This window comes from Nannobrachium achirus (genome assembly GCF_963921795.1).
Source record: "Nannobrachium achirus genome assembly, chromosome: 14".
Lineage (NCBI taxonomy): Eukaryota > Metazoa > Chordata > Actinopteri > Myctophiformes > Myctophidae > Nannobrachium > Nannobrachium achirus.
The window spans coordinates 35464866-35489666 of NC_137821.1; the positions used below are offsets into that span (position 1 = coordinate 35464866).

General features: G+C 41.7%; 1 protein-coding gene across 1 annotated transcript; it reads left to right on the forward strand.

Moving 5' to 3' along the window:
- Nucleotides 1–1485: 1485 nt before the first annotated feature.
- LOC308298618 (transducin-like enhancer protein 1) lies at nucleotides 1486–11830 on the forward strand (the record flags this gene model as incomplete). Its single annotated transcript, XM_080742261.1, has 8 exons — nucleotides 1486–1503; nucleotides 1722–1942; nucleotides 3087–3330; nucleotides 4818–5059; nucleotides 7232–7379; nucleotides 10720–10870; nucleotides 11167–11243; nucleotides 11726–11830. 8 exons carry the CDS (start codon nucleotides 1486–1488, stop codon nucleotides 11828–11830), a joined length of 1206 nt encoding a protein of 401 aa, XP_080598387.1.
- Nucleotides 11831–24801: the final 12971 nt, after the last annotated feature.

Sequence of the window (24801 nt, forward strand, 5' to 3'; positions counted from 1 at the left end):
CTTTATAATCCGTTAATTTCAGGGGCACTAAATGAGTTAACATACGTTTTATGCCCATATATGGAGATTCCTATATTGTCAATATTAAGGACATTATTAAAGATATTATGTTATCAATATTAGGTACATATCTGGGAAAGCCCATATTTGGTAATGTCCATGTATGGGCATCTCCATACTGTATATGAGTAACTGGTCCCATATACATCACTGGCCAGATGGCCAAGAATTGGCACGACCTCGCATGTCACCCTGAGGTTGCTTGTCACCTTGAGGTGTCTTACTAGTAATATTGGACAGTGTTGCAACATATAATATACAAATAAGAAAGGAAATGACATCTGATATCATACAGGAAATGACGTCTGATATCATACAATGACGTCTGATATCATATTTATGGGAATAAAAGGGATCATACAATCCCTTTTATTCCCATATATGGACATCCCTGATGTCATCAATAGTCACACTTGCAAATGAATTCCGTCCTTGTCCCTTTTATAACCATACCTGTATATGGAGATCACTGATACCCATACTGTATATGGAGATCCATGTATATGGAGATATGGGCATATTGGTTGGATCGCTATCCGTGTGCAAAATGTTGAGTCTGTAGAATCAACCATGTGCTGTGAGACCCCAGAAATGCTTACTCGGTTACACATTATGTGAAAGTCCTATTGACGTCTGACATCATACAATCCCTTGTATGCCCATTATATGGAGATCCCTGTCTGTAGAACCAACCGTCTGCTGTGAGACCCCAGACATGCGTCCGTGCGTGTCACTATCTGTCAGTCCTTGTCCCTTTTATGCAGATTTATGGAGAACACTGACGGCATCATAGGACTAAGTCCACGTGTGTCAGTGTAATGTAAAACGCATATTTGCCCATATATGGAGATCTCTGTATCTCTCAGTCCTTGTCCCCTTTTATGAGCATATTGGTTCATTTTTGTGTATTTCTCTGCACTTGCTCTATTTCACAATTAACATGTTTGCCCCCCCCCCCCCCCCCCTTCTCTTGGTGAGTTCAGCTCCAGTCTGGCCAGCTTAAGGTGCTATGTGTGTTCTTACACTCTGAGGGTCCCTGTCTCCATTCCCTGTGGACACAGTTACTGCAAGCATTGCATCAATGAATACTGGACCAAGCCAGGACCCACAGGAAAATATGTGTGCCCTCAGTGTGAGAAAAGTTACCCAAACTGCCCTGTGCTCTCTGTTAACGTAGCTTTGGCCTGGGCACTGCATATTCTCCAACATGTGAGCATTAGTCCAGCCTTCCCCGCTCTGCCACAGGCTGGACCTGGAGACGTAACTTGCGATATTTGCTCCAGCCTTAATGTCCGTGCTGTCAAGACCTGTCTGACATGTAGAGTTTCTTACTGTGAGAGTCATGTCAGAGAACATTACACAGTCCAAGCATTGCAGAAACACACCCTGGTGAATGAAGATACACGACTGTCTCAGTGTGAGGGGATGGAGGGGATCAAAGAGGTGAGAGCAACATTTGTACAGACGACAGACCTATGGTTATTAGAGCATTAATGACAGGGGCTGTGACCTCAGCAGCACATCACAATATGTATAACTACAAACAAGGCACAGTTATGTGGCATATTCCAAAAACACCTACATTGTTTACTAAAACCCTGTGTTTTATTTGTTGTTGTATTCATCCACCTGTGTCTGTCAAACGGCACATCACATTCCAGGACTATTTACATCAGATTCAGAAAGATTGTCCAGTCTCCAGCTGCTCCTCCTCCTCCTCTGCTAATGACACATCCCAGAGAATGATGGCCTCTGTGTCCACAGCGGGCCAGGCCAAGTCACTTACCCGCTACAGCCAAGAGAATCACACAAAGGCTCCCCTCCATCAGAGACCCTCTGGCAGAGTTATACCAAAGAACATTCATGATAAGTCCAGAGTCAGGTATGCTAGCTAACCATGCAAATAACTACATTTCTGGTTGTCATCTGGTTGTCACCATTCTAACCATAACAGATTAATAAAAATAAAAAAACGTCCTTGGTTCTGGTGATGACTGCCCTCCTAATAGACCTTTTTCATTTATTTACCAGCAAGCACGGTCAGGACCTGGACCAATCAGTGACGTCTCTATTGGGGCCGGATGACAGGCCATATGGGGATGATCTTGATGTCATTACCAGGACTTCATATGGACTTTTTTGTTTGACAGGATTTATGTTGGTTGAAATCAGGTGATATTCTAGGCCAGATAAATATCATAACTAGTTAGATATGACCCAGACCTTATAACCTCATATGCTCATATTTCAACTAACATTACAAACAATAACAATAACAAAAAAGTCCATATGACGTCCTGGTAAATGATGTCAAGATCATCCTCATATGGGCTGTGATCTGTCCCCAATCGAGATGTCAATTGGTCCAGGTCCTGACGTGCTTGTTTTAATACTTTTTTATTGAATGTGTTGTTCTTTTTTTCCCCCAAAGAATTATTAAACATAAATGTAAAACAGAATTGAAAAAACAACCCTCTCACGTTTTAGAAGGACAATATCAGTCACAGAAAACATGATGGGAATCTTCCCATTGGACTTGCCTTTCAGATGGTTAAAAGAGGACTTGGCCACATTTCAACCTATCTTCCATGTCCTCACAAATGTTCATAATAAAATAGTGAAAAAAGAAAAGAAAAAAAGAAATCTACTCAGTCCAAGTCTCTTAGGAGAGCTGTGGGAAGTTCAGAAATCCATAATCTTGTGACATCATCATTTGACCGATTTTTTTAACAATATTTCTGAAAAAATATTTTGATTTTTATTATCGCAAGAACAATGGCTTCCACTTTAACATTGCAACAAATTAGTGAGGACCATTTATATGAAGATAGGTTGAAAAGTGTTGAAGTCATCCTTGTTGTCCCCGCTAGATAGGATGCACCCAGCCGACATGCTAGAGCAAAAACAGAGTGAACTTCCTTTACTGAGACTTCTGCTAAACGAAACATTTTTTTATTTGTTAAATCTTTCATGACATTGAGCAATAATCATAACCATTGTATAACCTTTTTTGTGCCCGCCGACAGTGCCTACTCATTCTATGTGAGGTCAGACAAGGAAATTATGCCGATTACCTTCCCTCCTAATCTGCCTGGCCCAGGCATTCCACACCACCCCCACCAGATACACACGCTGAACCACAGAGAAGTGGCTGCTGTCACCATCAGCACCTTAACTCGCCATGTCTACACCGGAGGAAAGGGCTGTGTCAAGATTTGGGAAATCGGCCAACCAGGCAGCAAGAGCCCTGTGGCCCAGTTGAACTGCAAGGTAAGAAACACAGGACACCAGGAAATAATTAAGAGATAAGCGTGTGAACATGAACACAAACAGACTTTACTGAACACTGTCCCTTTGCATTCTAGGTGCTGCTGTCTTTGTGTCAGTAATGATGTCAATAATGTCAATGTATTCTGTCTTTACACTGATTTCACCAAGACAGATTCCTGTACATTATGCATAGATAAGCACCAGAGACAGCACAGTAGTTCAAGTTACAGATACAGGGCATTAGAAGTACAGTAAGATGGCCTGGATCGCTAGCCTAGTGGTCCGGGTACCTAGGCTCAATGTACCCTGAATGCGTTATGGGTTCGAGTCCTGTTCCGGACGATCTTTTCTGCATGTCTCTCCCCATCTCTCTGTTTCCTGTACATCTCCACTGAAAACTACCAATAACCTAAACTAAAGTCAGAAAAAGTTGATGATTAATTGTCACTGTCGATTAACAATTTAATTGGGTTTTGGCATTGAACATTGGAAGCAACATTTGTTGTTGTCACTGTAAGAGCACAAAGAATGGTGTTACAAAATTAGTTATATTTTATAGCAGTTGTGTTTGGGGAAAATAGTACCTGCAATTGGGAACTACAGTGTGAAATCACGTGTGTGTGTGTGTGTGTGTGTGTGTGTGTGTGTGTGTGTGTGTGTGTGTGTGTGTGTGTGTGTGTGTGTGTGTGTGTGTGTGTGTGTGTGTGTGTGTGTGTGTGTGTGTGTGCGTGTGTGTGTGTGTGTACCATTGTGCGTTTTTTGGCCAAAACTCACACAAATTGTTTGGCATTTTCTCAGATCCCATTCCAGTTGGCTATGACTGCCTTCCAGAATTTGCAGGCCCTGGGAAGGCAACCTGCCTTGGGTACACCTATTCTCTGAGGAGCACACTTTTCTAGTTTTCTTACTACTAGGATACATTTGTACCTTTTTGCCATCAGTTGAGGCTTAGTATTGTAAATATGAGTAAAATGTATTTTTGGAACACAGTTCTTATAGGACGTCATGCTAAAAAGGTGATGTGAATGTAATTTAGACATCATTATACTTGGCAATTTAAGTGATTCTGTGTGTGCTTGCACACAGAATGTGATAAATTACTCTTATTTTGTTGTAACTTACAATTTCCGGGGACGCATACTGCTTAAGTTTAAATTTTATTGATGAATAAAAAATGAGGGGGTAGAGAAACCGTTATTAGAGCACGAAGGGTTCCCGAAGGGTTCCCAGTTCGAATCCGGACTCCCCCTGAGTTAATGTCGAAGGGTCCTTGGGCAAGACTCTGAACCCCACATTGCTCCCGGTGAGCAGGTTGGTGCCTTGCATGGTTTCCTCCGCCACCGGTGTATGAATGGGTGAATGTAATGTACAATCTCTGTAAAGCGCTTTGGATAAAAGCGCTATATAAATGCACCATTTACCATTTATGAATCACTTGGTGTCATAGCTTTTTGCATATAAATGGGCTTTTGTAATCTTGTCTTCAGAACAGGGATTTATACATCCGTTCCTGCAAGCTAGTTACTGACGGGCGGACCTTGATCGTGGGTGGGGAGTACACAATGCTGTCAATCTGGGACCTGGCCACACCCACTCCTCGCATCAAGGCAGAATGGAAGTGTACCCCATGCTACGCCCTGGCCATCTCCCCTGACAACAAAGTCTGCTTCTCCTGCTTCAACGACGGAAACATCTTATTCTGGGACCTTCACAACCATACCTCTATCGGGTAAGGAGAGAGGGCAGGTTCAATGTATAGATGGATTATCCAAGTTCATATTCTATTTATTAAGTGTGCCTGCCATGCAATGGCAAAACACTTATTGTAATCCGCCATACTTAAGTCAGTAAGTAAGTCATGTTCTTGCAAATTTCTGCTCGTAATAACTGCCGCACAATTTACGCCACCCACGCAATATATACATCAAAACGTGCGGCTCGGCCGGGAATAGGTTGCTATTACTTTTCTAAGAGAAAAGTTGTATCGTTTAATTGATATTAATTTATTAGTGAATTAATTTTACCCATTGACTTATAATGGGAATCGCAAAAACTCACATTCAATATTTTTATTCTCGCAAACCATAGGGGCTACAGTTTCAAAACTTGGAGAGGAGATTTATAATGATATCAAGGATTAAATAAAAAATCATTTCGTCAGTTGGCCTCATGGTGGCGCTATAACAGTCCACTTTACCTTTCGGCCTGTAACTCTTGAACCGTGGGTCGGAAAATTAAAATTCCTTTTTCCCTGGATTCCTTGGGTCATGACGCATCTCCTCATATAGGCCACGCCCATTTGCGTCAGGATAGATTCTCCGCCATTTTGAATTATCTTCAAAACACACTTTTTGCTCCTTTTCCTACATATTTTTTCCAAATCTCACAAAAATCGATACACACAATCTATGGACTCATGCGATAAACATATTTAAACGATATTTTGATAGTCCATACCGTTCTTCCGTAACAGGGTTCCAAAGTTAGCGGGAGGAGCCCGTTTTGTAAGAAGTAGCCATAAATCACAAACAAAACATCCAGTCAACACCAAATTTTAACCACAAGTGGGGGGCGCTATACTGAACATATACCCAAAAGCATTTCCACTTCGACCCATAGGGGGCACCACAAACGCGCAAAACGTAACCGTTTCATGCCAAAACGTGTTTTTCAGGGGGAACGACCCTCTCAAAACGAAACACTAACACCAACCGCTACACAAGGTTGCACAGACTTAGCGAGCTGCAGGCACACTTAAAATTTCTTAGAAATTTTCTTTTCTAGTTTGTTAATTGTGACCGTGGGTTGCAGTTTACTATCAGAACCGTTTTTTTTCCCTTTCTTTTTTTATATTTTTTGGGCTTTTTCTGCCTTTATAGATAGGTATTCAGTAGGCTGACAGGAAACAAGGAGAGAGAAGGGGGGGTGACACGCAGCAAAGGTCGTCAGGATCAGGACTCAAACCTGCGACGCTGCAAGGGCTTGATTACCAGCCTAGGTGACTGGACCACTACCCTGTGGCCATGAAACAGATTTTTTGAATTTGTGAATATAAACACCATTTGCCCCAAATAAATTCCAATCCAAACAGTAGATGGGACACAAATAAAAACAGGTCACATCTTGCCTACAATTTAAGGCACCATGGAAAGGGCATCTGCCAGATTATACCTATACCAATACCAATTTTAGTCCATGGGATCCATTTTCCCTCTACTTATATTTCCAACCCTCAATATACTAACTATCTTCAATATAAATATCATCCAAACATTACACGTTATTTTCACAGACAAGAAAAAATATCAGTGTAACCGTCTCCCTGACCATTTCAAACTAAACAGTACTTCTAGCCGGGAGCGCTTCGCTGTTCGCTGCTCGCTGCTCATCTTTTCGACACCCAACTCTAACCCTTACCCTAACCCTAACCTCCGTGGGGTGAGTCGCTAACCCTCCGGTCGAAATGATGGTCGCTCGAAAGAGAGAGATTTCCCCCTTTTCATTCTTACCCAGGCAAGCAAATCAACTCCATGTCCCACTAAGTAACACCACTAGGGGGCAGTTCTCCATCAAATACAAAGGTAATACCCATTTCCATCTACCCTGTAGTGGCTACCACATCCTCCATATATACCTACAAAAGAAGTTTAATAAATAAATTGAATACCCTAGTGGGTAATAGATGATAGACATCCATAATGTTGTCACTTTATGGATTTTTATTGTATTTTTATTTGACTTTTTATTAGTAGTACAAAGTAGTAAGGAAGGAGAAACAACAATACAGAGCAAAAGTAAAAATGTAAGTAATAAAACAAAACAAAACAAATGAGTAGCATTATTGTCTTTGCTTTGTCTAAAAATACATTCTTGTATCCCCCCTTGTGTCTCCTCCATGCAGCCAGTTGCAGGGTCACACAGACGGGGTCAGCTGTGTTGACATCTCCAATGATGGCACTAAGCTGTGGACAGGAGGGCTGGATAAGACAGTGCGCTGCTGGGACATTCGAAACAGAAGACAGCTCCATCAATTCAACTTCACCTCAATGGTACGCACGCGCACGCACGCACGCACGCACGCACGCACGCACACACACACACACACGTACACACAGTGAATGAGGGAGGGAGGGGGTGTAATAAAAATATGCATTACAATTTTAATTTCAATTCATAAGATAGCTTGGCTTAATGATAACCAGGATGACCAGCCTGGTCAGATGATCCGTTGGGGATCCGGCTTTTAACCACACTATGAGTCCATTCCATTGCTTTCCAAAGAGCATGCGCACAAGAGAGACAGAGGAGAGAGATGGCATTCTAATTGTCCACAACAGAGAATTATGTCTGTTGTTTACTACTCAAGGCTAGTCCATCTAAAATGGCCTACACCCCAAAAGCTTCAGTTTAACAGAGATGAGATTGACTGGCATTGAGGTCTTGGAGATCTGATCTGATGTAATGATGATAAGCTTGTGAAGACCAATGGCCCATGTTTTTGATAAGGTGGTCTGGAATGCCATTAGAAGAAGTAGCTGCACCAGCACCAACGAACTCGTTTCCTACAGAGGATCGCCCCAATGGTCAACTTCAACACACTGAAGACCATAGCTGGTGCAATAATCCAGCCCCTCTTTGACTATGGAGTCCACGTATGGTATCGTGACGCCCCACAAGCCCTAAAAACTAAACTCCAAACAGCCCAAAATAAACTAATTAGGGTCCTGCTTAACCTTCCCAATCAGACTCACCTCACCGCTACTCACCAGTTAAGAGTGGGGTGGCTCAGAGTAGATGACAGAGTACAGCAACTTGCAATGGGCCTGGTGTACAAGATACACTACACCACTATGATACCCAAGTACCTGTCAAAATACTTTAAAAACGTTAAGGATGTCCATAATTACAACACCAGAGGCAGTGCCACAGATCACGTTCAACCCAGAGTCAACTCAAAGAAAGGGTCGAACTCGTTCTTCTGCTACACCACAAAAATGTGGAATGCCTTACCGAAGGCCATAAAGGAGTGTGGATCACTAGCATCCTTTAAAATTGCCCTAAAAAACCACTTACAGGCAGCAGCCGTTCACAACTGGTAAAAACCTAGCCCAACCCTACCCTCCCTGCCCCTTCCTTGTATATACTGTACATACTGATTGTTTAGACTTACTGTTACCTGCCCCTTCCTTGTATATATTGTATATACTGTACTTACTGATTGTATAGACCTACTATTTTCTTTTTTTCTTTACATATCTACTGCATAGTACTGTGTTCTATTTGTCTGTCATTCAATGTTATATGAGATACTTAAATGGTTTCCTGTTGAAATAAGCTTAGTCTTTTCATGGATCTCCTTTTAGTAGACCTTGTACCAGTGAACTGTACCGTCATGAATCTGTACATTTTCCTATGCAAACTTCTAATAAAGCCTTCAATCAATCAATCAATCAAAAGCAGGTCTGCAGTGAGACGCACACGACGAGGGTGCAGGTTCCTGTTGTTGGAGTCCTTTTGAGCAGGGACACGATCTGGGCAGCCGCGGCCAGTCTATAGGGGCGCAAGTGCGCCGCAACCCCGAGCAGTAGCGCTTTCGGGGCTGGACGTGACCGGACACCGTGTGGCCAATATATTTCCCACATGCACGGCAAGGACGGCACGGAACAGTGCTAGAACCATATACAACCATGGTAATCAAATGGCAGGCTATTTGCATAACAGGTTTACCAGGCAGGCAGTGAGTGGTGGGCTTGCGCATCCACCCCTAGATTCAAGTCCAAAGGCTACCCTATTCATATGGATAGGCTACTTTAACACCTGTAGGTTTCCAGCGGTGACTGTACGTATGTGCGTTGTGCGTGCGTCAGGCTACATGGCCGATGGCTCCATTACTGTGATAGATGAGATTCGTTGCAAACTTTTAGTTTTTCTCTACTGCAGCGCAGTATTTTCTATTTGCTCCATGCAACATGTAGGCGCACGCACACATCTAAAGGCACGAGTGTACGTGGCGTCAATAAATGACCCGCCCTGAAAAGAAAACCCCAAATCACCTGCAGTCCTCTTCAATAGCAGAAAATAAGAGGACGCGGAGCGCAGGTTTGGAGTGCATATACCGGCTACAATGTATAGCAGCAGGAGTTGGCTCTCACTCGCATTTTAGAGGTGGGATTTATGGTGAGCCAGAGCCATGGATCTGGCTCACTTAAAAGAGCCGTTCAAAATACTTTGTTTAAGTTTAACCACAAGGACACCAGTTCACCAAGAAAAGGCTTCATTCTGAAGAAGACGTTTTAAAGGTCAGTCACTAAAGTGAATAGTTAAAGGTGACAGAGTGAAGTTTATAAGGAACTGTGTCAAAGTCAAGGAGAATATTCGTTAAGTTGCATTTTCAATAACCAATTCAAGAGACTCATTCACAAGAAGTTAAAAACGCCCTTATGCAAATGGCACAGTGAACTAAGGAATGTTTTAGCGCTCCCCCTGGGTTAGGGGGAATCACCAGCCACTGGATCTGGGGATGGCTGGAGACTTGGTCAGGGCTGCTGGTTGAGAGTTTTGAGAAGAAACCAATGCCACTGGAGTTTTGATGGACATCGCTGAATGAGCATACACTGTATGTGATGAATGTTGTTAGTGCGATGAGGTTGAACGATGGGAACAATAGGTTGAATTGGTTATGGAAGTGGCGAAAGCTCTGACAAGCTGTCCAGCAGGTGGAGAGTAGAAATAAGCCGATGGGCTCTGAGGTCACCCACATTAATTACCCACCCATTTTTCTCTTTATCTGTCGCAGCCTGTTGCTTCCCCCCGTCACACACAGCTTGCCGGTGGGGTATGATGAAATCCGCACCATAGTTATTTAGCTCCAATGTTGTCATGTGTTTGGGCCACCTGTGTTAATCCTTTGCCGCTGATGATGTCAAATGGCTGCATGTTCAGGCAACACAAGTCATGTTGTTTTAAATTCACCTTTTTAGTTCATCTTGCACTTTGGCGAGTTTAGCTGCCTTCTTTGCCTCCATTGTTTTGAAATGGAAGGACCCAGCGTGATCTGGTCTATCTGATACGATGCAGGTCTAGTAGGTGGTGTCTAACACACACACAAACATAAGCATACAGGGATTTCGCTTTTTTATTGATCATTATTTTAAATGTCATAATTTATTTCCTGCATTATTTCACCCACGGTTTATCCAATATTAATTAATAACTACATTTGATTGAACCAAATCCACCCAAACTGCGGTTACCTGCGGCATAACGGTCCTGGCTCCTTCTCTTCTTCCATTACCCCCCTCCACATCTCATTTCTCCTCTGTCTTTCCTCCTGTTCTCCCTCCCTTTGTCCATCCACCCTCCTCAATGCTTCTATCCTCCTGTTTGTAGGTCAACTCTCTCAGTTGCTGTCCATCAGGTGATTGGCTTGCTGTAGGCCTGGATAACAGTTATGTGGAGGTGCTTCATGCCTCCAAACCTGAAAAGTACATTCTGCACCTTCATGATAGCAGTGTGCTTTCCCTCAAGTTTGCATACAGTGGTAAGTGCAGTAACACGCACGCACGCACACACACACACACACACACACACACACACACACACACACACACACACACACACACACACACACACACACACACGTCTCACACACACACACACACACACACACACACACACACACACACACACACACACATTTATACTAAGCGTTGTGATTTTGTAGATCGACTATTTTCAAATAGCTGGAAACAAGGACCCCTTGGTATCCTGAGCTCAACCTATATGCACCCACCTCCTGAGGTTTATCACTTGATCTTGTGCATGTTTGTCCTGTAGGTAAATGGTTTGTGAGCACAGGCAAAGATAACCTCCTCAATGCATGGCGGACACCTTACGGATGCAGCTTGTTCCAGGTATAGTAGCCTATGTGTTTTCAGAAACTCTGAATTTTAACAGGATGTCTTCTGTCTGTAGCAGAGGAACCCAGCTGATGCACATGTTATTGGATGTTGACTTTTACATATTTGTGCCCACTGTGACAGACTGTAAAATATTAAGAAGTAATTACTTGCTAACAGACATTAAGACAAAGAATGACTTTAAGATCTTGCTCAGAAATCAGATGTACTCTCACTGTCATAGGAGGTTTTGATATTTTTTGTGAGATGGAGATATTTGCTAAAAACAAATATTTGATTTGATAATGTAATATGGTACAAACTTTTTAATGTTAAGTATTCTGTTCATAGGTACACTCTTTCTCACATCCTAAAGCTATCATTGACATAGTTTTTTACCAAACCAGTGTTTGTTTTTCCACCAAACAGTGATTTGTTGAATGTTCAGAATCCTAGCTAATGACTAATATTGCTTCCTTCTTTCTTTGGGAATGCAGTATAAGGAGTCCTCGCCAGTCTTAAGCTGTGACATCTCTCCTGATGACCAGTTCATCGTCACAGGCTCTAAGGACGAAGCTACAGTCTATGAATTAATCTACTGAGAAGAATGCTGATCTACTGCTGCACCTCAGCCAAAACGAGGCAAGCCCAGTGTGTTACAGGAGCAGAACAACAGCGATATTGTAGAAGAGAACACACTGGATCATGATCATCATCATCATCATCATCAGGTCCCTTGCTCTGCGATGCTATGCGCAGAGTAGAGGTCTGCACGGGACAGATTTTTTAATCCCATTACCGCCCGCTCCCGCTTGATTTCTGACCACTCCTGCCCGCGCCCGCAATGATTTCATTTTTGACCGCCCGCAGACATTTCCTGTCCGCCGCTCCCGCCCGCAACAAACAAATTATGCGTGTCCAACAGCCATTACCAAACAAAAAAGTGTGCGCGATGAGAGGAGCATACCGTATTTGTGACGGACTGACGGTGGCGTGAGAACAAATGAGAGAAAGAGAGAGGAAGAGAGAGAGAGAGGGAGAGGGCCTCTAGCGTAGAGCCAATATTTATTATGTCATGTTTGTGTTATTATTAGTGTGATTGCTAATAGACTATTGTTCTAGGCCAGAGAACGTTTCTGTCACCTGAAGTAAACCTGTTTTCTGTGTTAACCTTTTCTGTCACCTAAAGTAAAAAAAAAAGTCCATTGAGTTCAATGGATGTTTTCTGTAACCCCCAAACCCCTGTCCCCTTTCTGATTGAATCATCTCCATTCAGAAAGATTGCCATTTAGAAGATTGACTTCCATTATTCTAAATGGAGGTGTCACCTAAACCTAGGTTACACATCTCCATTCAGAAACATTCACATCTCCATTCAGAAACATTATTTCTCCATTATTCTAAATCAGGGCTCATCAGCTTAAGATGGCTCAGGGGCCACTCAGCAAAATATCAAAAGTCCAAGTTATAAATGACAGTCCTATTTTGGACGTTTATATAATGATTTTGTAACACACTACATGAGTGGTCTAAAAATAAGGGAAAACACAGAAACAGACACATCTATCTACCTGAATCCGGTTTGATATATGACGTGTTGTGGTTTCCGCTCCCGACCGATACAACCCCGAAAAGTGAAGTGATCCCAGACTACTCTGCACTAAGCTGCCGGCTAGCCTGCAGAGGGTTACACATAGTACTCAAAGACTACAATTTGGCCAGAAAGATCAAACCGGATTCAGTTTTAACCGAAATAATTCCCCTGCGCTCAAGGACATACTTTTAGGGCCTACCTAAACTACCTACCTACCTTTATTGCCCATAGGAATGTGGGTGCAGACACTAATGTGCTTCCTCTGCCATGCACTATTCAGTCTCTCACTGACTGAGGACATCCACTGGCAAAACATGGAATTTGATGATAACTTCTTAATGAAATTACATTTATAACATTCAAATATATGGTTGTATTGCAATATGATGTACATCAACTATATATTGAATTTAACGTGTACGAATATGTTTTTCTTTTGTTATTTGACTTTTTAACATCATGTACTCTCTATAGAATATAAAACAATCACGTTTGGTATGTGTACATGTGCATATTAATGATGATTACAAATATCTGGTCAGATGTAGGAAAGTAATGTTCCTTAGAACTTTATCATAGAAGTTAGTTTTCATTATTGTTCAAAGAAGGGTGGACACAAGCATCTCTGCCTCCGTTCCTTCCATTGCGGGGCTAACAGACTAAAAGTTCCGCCTCCCACTTAAAGCCTGGACATTTCAGGACCAGTCAAGTTCAGTTCAGACCAGCAGGGAGGCAGGATCAGACTACGGTCTCCTGCACCTTCTCTCTGTTCAGCTCAGTTCAGACTACCAAATTCATAGCAGAGTAGACGTCAGGTCCTCTGTCTGTGTTCAGTTCCTCTCTCTCCGGAGAACCAGCAGGGAAGCAGGATCGACCACAGTCTCCTGCATCCTCTCTCTGCTCACTTCTTCGCGCTCTCCAAAAAGACCAGCAGGGACGTGAGAGTTAGTCTCGCTGTCTCTCCTGCAAAAGGACCACAGAGTGGGACAAGCATTGTCCTCTGTTTGCCTCATCTATACAGGGTCGACAAACGTCCCCTGCCAGACTCTCACCAGCGGCAAGTTACATTGCCACTCTTGATTAGTGAGATTGGAGCAGCGCTCTCTCACTCAATTCACCCTTTGTCAAGTCCCGCCCATTGTCCTGCCCCTCTCCACACCCATTGGTTGCTTTGACTTGGAGGGACATTCAGTGGGACATTCCATCCACTGCCATGTTAATTCAGTTGCTTCATATTGTTATTCTGTGTGCTCAATTCTAATTTCAAACTTTGTTTCAGTCAATTGGAGCTGCTCAGTGGCAGCATAGTGAATCAGCATGTTTTTAAATGTTTTTATTTCTCCAAAAATTATGTTTTAGCTAATTCAACATAAAAAAGGCGGAACCAGGGCGGGACAAGGCAGATAGAGCCTGCTGGTTGGTCAGTCAGGGACCAACCAGGAGGCTAACAAAGGGTGAATTGACGGCGAAGAGACCAGACTTGTGTGACAACCATCAAAGATACCTCCAGCTCTACTCCTGCAGCACGTTTCGACTTCCTGCCTCTCCTCTCCTGCGCTGAGGGAGGTGCATGTTCGACGCCCTGCTCCACCAACTCTTCTCCAAGATTGCCGCCGCCACATCACCACATGGAAGCCGCATGGTTGACGCCCTGCCACAAGATGGCCGACACGCCAGCCCATGCTCTCTTCTTCTCCTCTTCCCTTCATGCTAAGCCACACGACGCAACCCCACATGGTCAACACACAGCTCTAATCCTCCTTTTCTCCTCTCCTTTTCTTCATCAACACCACACACCAGGACGCGACGAAATCAGATGTTTGCAGGTCAAACTGTATCATTTGGCAATTCCACAGCGTGTAGTGCAGTGTAGAGGAGATATGTTTTAATGATTCTGTTTGATTTTATTTATTTTATCCCCTTTTATTAGGATGTTCCCATCTGACCAGTTCTGCTTGTAGATCTGTCTTTTCATTGCATACTTTAACGCACCCATGCTGATGGGTTTTGAATCTAATTTTGACCTTTTATCCTTTCCTCCATTTATGGTTGTTTCTATGAATTATTATATGCCTTTTTTCTTTTTAATAAATGAGAATTATTAATAAGGTAATTTGAAATTTTTCGTAAATATCCATATTTTACAGTATGTGTATGCACAGTATATGAACATTGATTGCAACTCTGCCAAGAACTCACGCTTTTAAACAATAGCGTGATAAAAAAAAATATGTTTCATAATTGTTTTATGAAATATAATTTTTAATATTACGATATATTAATACTGTATCCATATTAGATAGATACCTTTATTATCCCAAGGGGGAAAATCAGTTGCCCAGAGGCAGCACAGCAGTATATGGTTATTTACAAAGTTACAGAGAAGTAAGAAAAAATAAAAATAAAAACAAGAACAGAGTACATTAAAGAGTAAGGTATATCAAGAGAGGGAACAAATAATATATAAATATATATATACATAAAGTGTCCTTAAGCACAACTATCAAAATAGTACAGTGTCCAAATCAAAAGTGACCATAGCAGTCAATGCTAGTTAGTGCAACAAGTATCTCACTGTCATGTCAAACACAAGCATAAATACCCAAAAACTACAAACACAACCTAATAGTGCAGTGTCAAAAAAGTCAGTGCGAAAAAAAAAAAAAAAAAACGAAAGCAAAAGAAACTAGAAAGGAAGGATATTCAGTATTCATATGCACTACAACCAAAACCGCTTCTTAGTGGTTTCGGCTTTAGGCGGAAACCTAACGGCCTGTTGTGAACGATGGGGCGAGGTTAAGTGCAGAGTGGAGCAGGCCGTCAGGCTGATTGGGTACACCTGAGTTGGGTGTGGTCGGAGAGTATATAAAGAGCTCTCCTTCCCCCTGGCATTTAGCTCTGTACTCTCTGAAAGTAAGTTCCGCTGTCTCTTGCGCCTTTACCCAACAGGGGGGGGGCGCTCTCCATTCCGACGACACTCCGACAGTGACTTCTTATTGTCGGAGTGGCAACACTTCCATGGAGGTTAAGGTTAGGGTTAGGGTAAGAGATAGCTCTGGTCCATCACGTCTCCTCCCGGAGACGCTCTGACAGACCCGTCGGGAACAACTGGACTCGAGATTGTCGGCCCCTCCGAGCGCTCAACATCAGTCAAAATAAACAAAACCGTTTCACTACTCACCAAACCAAAGGTCGTTTTTTGCTGTTGAAAGTCTATTCTCCACGGTGGTGAACCCCTCAGCACCCCACCTACTCTGTAAAATCCTTATTTTTGGCATGAAATAAAGTGCATCCAACTCGACCGCCGCTTATTTACGGGTTGTGAACCATTGTATCTGCGGTGGCCGCTAGGTGGCCTGAGGTGTGTGCGTTTTATTTCATGACAAAAATAATGTATTTTAAAGAGTAGGTGGGGTGCTGAGAGGTTTACCACCGCGGAGAATAGACTTTCAACAACACAAAACTACCTTTGGTTTGGTGAGTAGTGAAGTAGTTTCGTTTATTTTGACTGATGTTGAGCGCTCGGAGGGGCCGACAATCTCGAGTCCAGGCGTTTCCCGACGGGTCTGTCAGAGCGTCTCCGGGAGGAGACGCGATGGACCAGAGCTAGGTAAGAGATAGGGTTAGTGTTGGAATGGAGACATGTCGGAACGGAGAGATGCACCCACACAACAGACATGACTGATTACTGACTTGTTCACACCTCATACCCATTTATGTTTGATCATTGCTTTTAGTTATTTAATTTATAATAATAGATACAATTTAAACATTTTGCTTGTGTGTGTGGACTCCCTCTGTGTTGGTGTGCATCCCCTAGTGCATGACACTTCACTTAATTGACATCACTATTCATGGGTTGCATTTGTAGTCCTCAACGGCCATGTTGAGGACCAACACAGGTGTTTCTATTTGTCTGATTGGCACAGAACTAACGTTCTATTTTCTATTCCAATCAGAACACCTGTGTTGGTCCTCAACATGGCGGGTGTAGGACTACAAATGCAACCCATGAATATCTAATGACGGAATGTTCTATTAAACTACTGCCATGGTGAAGTAGTTGTGCACCATGTGTATAATGGACTTTGTATAATTAACATCAGAATATCCTCCAGATAAATTAGGCAAAATCTGGGATCATTATTTTTGCCCCCAAAATATCACTCTTCCTCCAGTCAGAACTTGATTCTGACCTCTCCCTCAATGCTCAAAAAAGGGTTATGTTACTTCCACCTGAGGAATGCAGCCAAAATGATGTCTTTACTGACATTTGCAGACCTCCGAAAGGTCATTATTACCTCACGCTTAGAATTATAATTCCCTGTACCGCAGCCAAAAGTTGTATCCAGTGATTACAGAATTCAGCTGTTAGACTTAACTAATAAAATGGGTTCATAAAAGTCATGCACAGCACACTCCTGTATGTATACAGTGACACATTGTGGCCTAAATGTGACATGACAGCCTTCACATACAGTAGCATGATTATCCCTATGATTCTATATCATAATGTTGAGTGGACCCTGCACGTTGTATTTTGGGGCTTTGTTTACCACAGCCTATGGCTAAAATTAATAATTAAGGATTTTGAGTTCTTGTTTCATCCTTTAAATTTGTGACACCTATGTTTTGGGTCAGATGATTCGACCATGTTTAGCGCTGCAACAACTTACAATATACTAAATTAAGTATTATTAAATGAATTACAATTATCGAATTCGGTAAAAGAAAACAAATTGTTGATCTTGAATGTGTCCAAGACAAAGTGTCTTGGGCACTAGAGATATGCTGGCTAGGGACTCCCGATTGAGTCTATGAATGGAAGGGACCCCAATACAGCAAGTTAATAAAATGAAGTTACTTGGTGTCGCAATTGATGAGCGCTTGACATGGTCAGATCATATTGACACTATTGTTGTAAAAATGGGGCAGAGTATTGCGGTAATGCGGTTACACAGATATGTTCTCCCTATATTACACACCATTAATTAGAAAAGAGGTAACACAGTTGGAGTATTGTACGGTTGTGTGGTCCTCTGCTGCTAAAATGGATATTAAAAAAACTTCAAAATAGAGCTGCAAGATTAGCACTTAATTGCTTGTTTTGGTATGGTTAACTGTTGAGGCTAAGTTAACTCATACAGTGCCTATCCCGAACAAGTTCGGCTTTATTTCAATCCAATACAATTTTTTTTTAATTAATTGACTTACCCTGAGCTGCTTGTAGAGTCGTGGGTGGTCCTGGCTCGTCCTACGCTAGCCATTTTACATGGTCCGACGATATATTCCATTAAAAATGGTTTAAAATACATTTTTGAGCCCCCCAATGTTCACCGAATGTTCAGCGCCGCTTCCGGAACGACGTCCAGTGTGCCTATCCCGAACATGTTCGGCTTTTTTAATGAAATGAATAAAATGATCCGAGGCCTTCTGAAGCCTGGGCCTACATTTTCAATCCAGTGTTCGAAATCCGAGTAACGTAGCCGCGAATCGCCGCCAAATCCAATGAAAAACCACATCTTTGGAGGCCCATATCTCTGGATTGTGTTTTTAGGGATGCGGCGCGAGGTTTATTTACGGCGAAATCGCCTAAAAATGATCTTTTAAATGACAAAATGCTAATAGCTATTCTGTAGCCATTTTCATCCGGGACCTTTCCATGACGTGCACGAACGTGAGCATGCGCGTCACTGCAACGTGAGTCCCCGGATGCTAATACGCTCGCCTATGAGAGATACCCTGGCATTCTTTGGCGCCCTCTAGGGGCTGGCACTAAAACGGTTAACATCTAGTATTACAGTATAACATTTTCCAGAAATGCAATCATTGAGGGGAAGACAGATTCCTTTAGAGATCAGTTATGTAGGGCTAAAACATAGTTATCAAACTAGACAGGTAAGCAAAGGGTATTTAGAACTTCCAAAACATAAATACTTTTATTTATAGAGCCACCCAACAATGGAATTCATTATCTGACAATATGAAACAAATAAAAAGCAAGTACTTATTCAAAAGATGTATGAGTATTGTATGTTTATGTGGTGATGTTTTATGTGGAAAATGTACAACCGTGGCAGTGAGTGGAAGCTAATGAGGATCCGAATAAAGAAGACTAAAGAACACCAAGACATAAACACCACAGAATGGGCCAGAGGCCAGGCATGGGCAACTGTCTTAAATTGTGTTTGTGCTGTTTTCTTGCAGAGCGTTTAGACTTCACTATACTGTGATTGTAAACATCACAATATCTTGTCTATCCAAATGATTACGGTAATTAAGTAATTAACAATTTCCACAAAATAATGGTATTACAATGGTTCCTAAATTCATTGTTGATGTGAAATTCAGATCACCATCCGTAAATGAAACTTGTGGGTTTGAGTTTTGTTTCCTCTGAGCCTCTAACCTCAACTGTTTCCATCAACTACAATGTTCAAAGATGCCCCTTATGCTGTTCCACCCCCCATAGCCTTGAGACATGGCATGAGCGTTTAATCTATTACAAACTCATGCAAAGCGTCCAAAGGTGCAGGAGAGGCGTCTATTATTATTACTAACCTGTCCTGACTGAATTCAATATCTGTTTGACTTTAATGAACACTGGACCTGTGATTATAAAAACATTGGCTTGCAGTTGTGTTGAAGTTTCAAAGCGTTTGTCTTTTCTCTCTGTCTGCTCCCCCTATACAGTACAGTATGTCCGCTTCAGGTGAGGTGACACAACACTCCATTCTTTTAATTTCCTTGTAAATAAATCAAATTTGCTACACACTGCAATGTTATGAATATGATGTGAGATTTCTTTCCATATTGCATTAGTTGATTTTTGAATTTAACTTAAATGTTATCCTATTGCAATCTAAACAACCATGAATCAAAGAAGCGTGTTAGTTTTCAGGTCTGTGGTTTGTCTCTCGTTTGTTTTAAGTTGCCACTTTTCCCCTTTGTAAGCATTCTACTTTCTGTGTTTGGTGGTGTGGGGCTCTGGCTTCCCCAAATGAAAATCATGTGCTTAAAAAAAAAAAAAAAACACTTGTTAAAACAGTTTGTTTTAAAGAGTGATATTTTGGTGGTAATAGTTGTATTTTAAAATACAATGCATAGGCAGCAGTATGAGTACAGATGAAACTGTGTTAACATCACATAGCAGTATTCATTGACAGAGCAGTAGTACACTATTTTACAATAATGTAAATAAGAAATGTGTTTACAATTCAAATGACCAGTGGTCATGTTTTTGACCGTCCCCCCTGGGGGGAAAAACACCATTACACCACTGAAGATAAGTAAAAAGAAAGAGAAAAAGTTATTTACACATAACACTGATAGTGCTGTCAAACAAGTCTGTGAAGCTATCTATGAAAATGTTCATCTGCAATATAATTTGCAGTTTTGCACGCACGCACGCACACACACACACACACAAACACACACACACACACACACACACACACACACACACACACACACACACACACACACACACACACACACACACACACACACACACACACACACACACACACACACACACTGTTCTAAATCATGGTGAAGTTGACCTCACAGCTCAGAAATGATCTGCATTGTATAGCTTTGGGACATTCACATACCGATGGTAGAGTGTAGATCAAAAGAAAAGTTGATTTTCATAAGCTTTTTTTCTTATTGTTTCCTGTATACTATCTACTTACAAACATCAAAACTGCAGCAGAGGACGATAGACATTGGTGTTCGTATCCGAAAACCACAGCACGTATACTTTCCACTGATGCACAATACAACATACAAGTTTGCGGCAGTCATTGTTCTCATGGAACAGTGTAACCGCTTCGGTTAAGATGTTTCCATAACTATGAAAAAATACCCACTTGTACAGAGCTACATTTTTGTTCCATAACTCACAAAGGTGAGAGGATGATGGTGGTGGTCGGGGGGGGGGGGGGTATTTAGGGGGGGGGGGGTGTCCTGTGGTCCTGGGGTGTTTTTGTACAAGTCAATGTACAGTATGTGTAGTATTGTGTACCCATGGTAAGCAAGCACTAAGCTTTAAAACTCTTCTGTTCTCTCTTCTTTTAACTCAAACATCTCCATCTGTAACACAATAAAACAATAAAATGTAACAATTATAATACAAATACTAGGTTTATTACACAGCGTTGATGTATACTTGTGGTTCCAGACTTGTCGATCTGTGCTCTGGTATGGTACACAGTATTCACACTACGCAATCAAACTGGACATTTGGGTACTTTTATCCAAGCCCTTGTCCCTGATGTAAAAGATAGTGAATCTTCTATGCTCTGCATTGTCATTTAACTTATATTTCACTTATTAACCATTTATATTTCACTTATTAACCATTTATCATTATTCGCCTATAAAACTCACTGGAATATTGTCAAAAACTTAAAGGACCAGGTCACCTCTGGGACAACCAGATCTTATTTTATTGTTGTGTGGGACACGATCAACACAATCCTGAATCCTGAATCCCAGAGGTGACCTGGTCCTTTAAGCTTTTTAAATGGCATAGCATCCTTCTAACAACTAAGTAATATTTCAAACATAAATCCCTGATACATGACTGAATGAACGAGAGAACGGTTTAAGCCTTAGTTTTGTAAACTTCAAGTTTGAACCTGATAAGCACAGCAATTATATATTCTAAAAAAAAGATGCAATTGTTATGACTGAAAGTGCTCTTTCACAGCAAGGACCCATTGTACGGCAGCGGTTATACAGGACAAGGGACATCCTGTTTGGGACAAACCAGTTTTGATTTAAAAAAAAACTGAACAACTTAGCTAATATGAGCCAACTGCCTAGATAATATGGATAAATGTCGATCTATGGTTGGTCAAAGTATTTCATTCTAACCTTCCTGTGGGTTCCTCGTCCCTGTGTGGTTGATGTCTGCGTAGGTGGTGACATCATCTAAAACAAAGCATAGGAGACAACATACTTGGATAGTTGGATAATGTTAAAAAGTGTCCAAAATCAGAGTCAATACTAATAACAAGGTTTTTGGCCTGGTCCTTGACAATGTCATTTAAAAACATTACCCTTATTTAGACCTAGTTCTCTTTCTTTCTTTGCCTTTATTTGACAGGTACAGTACAATGGAGAGAGACAGTTTCTCTCTCTGGGTCAACCGTTCTCCCTTTATTTAAACCAGGTTATGTAGACCGTATAATTTTTTAATATCCATAGTTGTGTAAATTGTGACTGACGTGTTAAAATGGTTAACACTGGTGAAATATAATGTACAGCAAACAAGAACATAAGAAGACAACGATCAGAGTATTAATGTCTATGTGAGTGAGTTCGAGTGGCATAATAATTTAGCGTATTATTTATATTTGTCACAGTACCTTTCCTGGTCCTGTGTTTATCTTCCTGCATTACAGTCACATCAGCATAGATCACATGCTCACTTTGTTTGTTTGTCCCTGCAGTAGAGAAACCCTTAACATCAGCTTAAATGATAAAAGGTAATATTATAAGTTTGTTTAGGTTGACTTCAGATAATTGGCAATTAAGCCAACATTATCAAAATTATGAGTTGCTGAGTACTGAGTAATTATGAACTGCCAGTACAGTTTTATAAATCAAAACCTGGCAAGTACACAATTCATGTATGGCTTATGCTCTGTACAAGATCAAGTAGTCAGAAAATTAGATAGCAGAGTTCAAACTTATAGACAACAGAGTGTTCTTCTTACTATGTGCTCCTCCCTAACATCATAAGGAACAGTTACATCACAACCTGTAGAATATTAGGCTGCATGTATGAACATAAATGATGTACCTTTGCATTTCTTCCAGAGACACAGGCCCAGAATCAGACCCAGAATCAGCATAAAGATGGAGACTCCAGCATATATCAGGGGGTAGAAATATGGAGGCAGAGAGTGAGAGGGAGGGTCTGATTGGTCATCATTGTCTCTGAAGGTCGGAGAATCTGAAGCAAAATGAGACATAAATTAAATTATTGAAATTCTGCTTCAGCATATAACCACCGTCCTCTTCCTTTCAGAGTAATCCTTAACTTTATTATATACTAAAAGACGTAAGGAGTCCGTGCTGGAGAACTGGTGATTTATTAAACAAAATTATATTCCACAAAATCAGGTGAACAGCCAGCGTTCTATCTTCAGTATCACCCGTAACAACAAAAGATATCACTTCTCTGTATAAAGCGTGGCCACACTCTCTCTACCTGAACATCAAGTAAACAATAGCACCAAGCGCATCCCATAATACAGTACATCTCTGCAGCCCTCCAACTACTTATAGGCATACTTAAAGCCGCTTTGTTTGTCAAGATTGTTAGAGGATTGTTTTCCCAAAAAGTGTACAGAAAGTTTAAAAAGTTATGTATTTATGTGGCCACACCCACCAGAACATTAAGTATGCCTGGTTGTTGGATGGATGGTGACCCAGCTGATGTCATTAAATCTGTGTTTTTCAACTGGGCTCATATCTTTGAACGGGTAAGGGCTAGTCTATACTATAATTTTGCGAATGTCTGTCTGAGTGAGTGAGTGTCTGTCTGTCTGAAACAGCGTTTCTCCTCAGTGGCTGGAGCAATTGATCTGAAATCGCATCACCATAAGCATATGAACACACCTGACATAACTGTGAAGCCCGTTTGTCACTTTCACAAATCGTATGCTGTATATTAGCATTTTTATGCTGTATCTACTATCTATTCTGCATCTAGCATGAGGCACATCTATTCTGCATCTAGCTTGAGGCAAAATGTTTAACCAGCTCTGTGTGTGTGTGTGTGTGTGTGTGTGTGTGCGTGCGTGCGTGCAGGCAGGCGGGTGTGTGTGCAGGCGGGTGTGTGTGCAGGCGGGTGGGCGGGCGGGCTGGGGGGGGGGGGGGGGGGGGGGGGGGGGGGAGGATCTCTGTAGCCATTAAACAAAACGGGTTTCTTACATTGATGCTCCTACAGTACATCATGCAAGCACCAGTTAAAGTTACTTTCCATCCCTCATATACTGTGTGCACAGTGCACATCCCATAACCCACACACTGCACATCATTTTGGAGCTCATATCTTTGAACGGGTAAGGGCTAGTGTTTTAAACTTTCTTTTTTGTTGATTTTTAAATGACGATAGGCTAGGGTTTGCTTGTGCTCTGTTGTAAATCCCTGCATGATAAATAATACACTTTTTCTTTTTTGTCCCAGAGTGTTTTAGCCAATTATTTTTAGCCCTTTTTCACCCCAGTTTAGTCGTTATACCAATTGATTCCTCCCCACACACATTTCTGTGTTGTCACTGCTGTTATATCCTACTGACTCACCTGCCAGTGAGGAGCCCCCACTCCCGCCCAACACTCCCTGCTGACAGGTGCCGCCCCAGCCCGTAGGAATACATGCAATTACCAGTATCACCCTCCCCGTCTGGCTTCCCTCCCCCGAACATGAACCAATTGTGTTTGCACAGATGCCCGACATGTTGCACCACAGGGGATTCGAACCCACAAACTTACGTGGTGGTGGGCAGGGACTTTACCACTGCACCACCCGAGCGCCGAACAATAAATAATACACTTCCAAATATGGCATCCTCCTGTCTCCTGTAGCCTCCTTGGAATTCTCTAAAACGTGTTCCATAAACATCACTGATGAACTAATGACTTTTGTTTTTTTGATATTGTGATACATTTAATTGAACATTGTGTATTTTCCGACAATACGTTACAGGATTCGTGTTAATCGCAATAAAACGTGCCTGTGTGAATGCCGCCTCGGCCTAAATCAGACAACCATGGTCTGGATGATCCCAGATCCTAGCGCATGGCACTTCGCCAAATGATAGGCATTCTTTCCTTGGTAAACTATTATTCTCTATGACGTTGTGTTCTAAAACATTATTGATGACTTAATGGCTGTTTTTATTTTATTCATGTTATGGTACGTTTAATTGATCATATTTTGTAATAGTGTCTCTATTAGGCGATT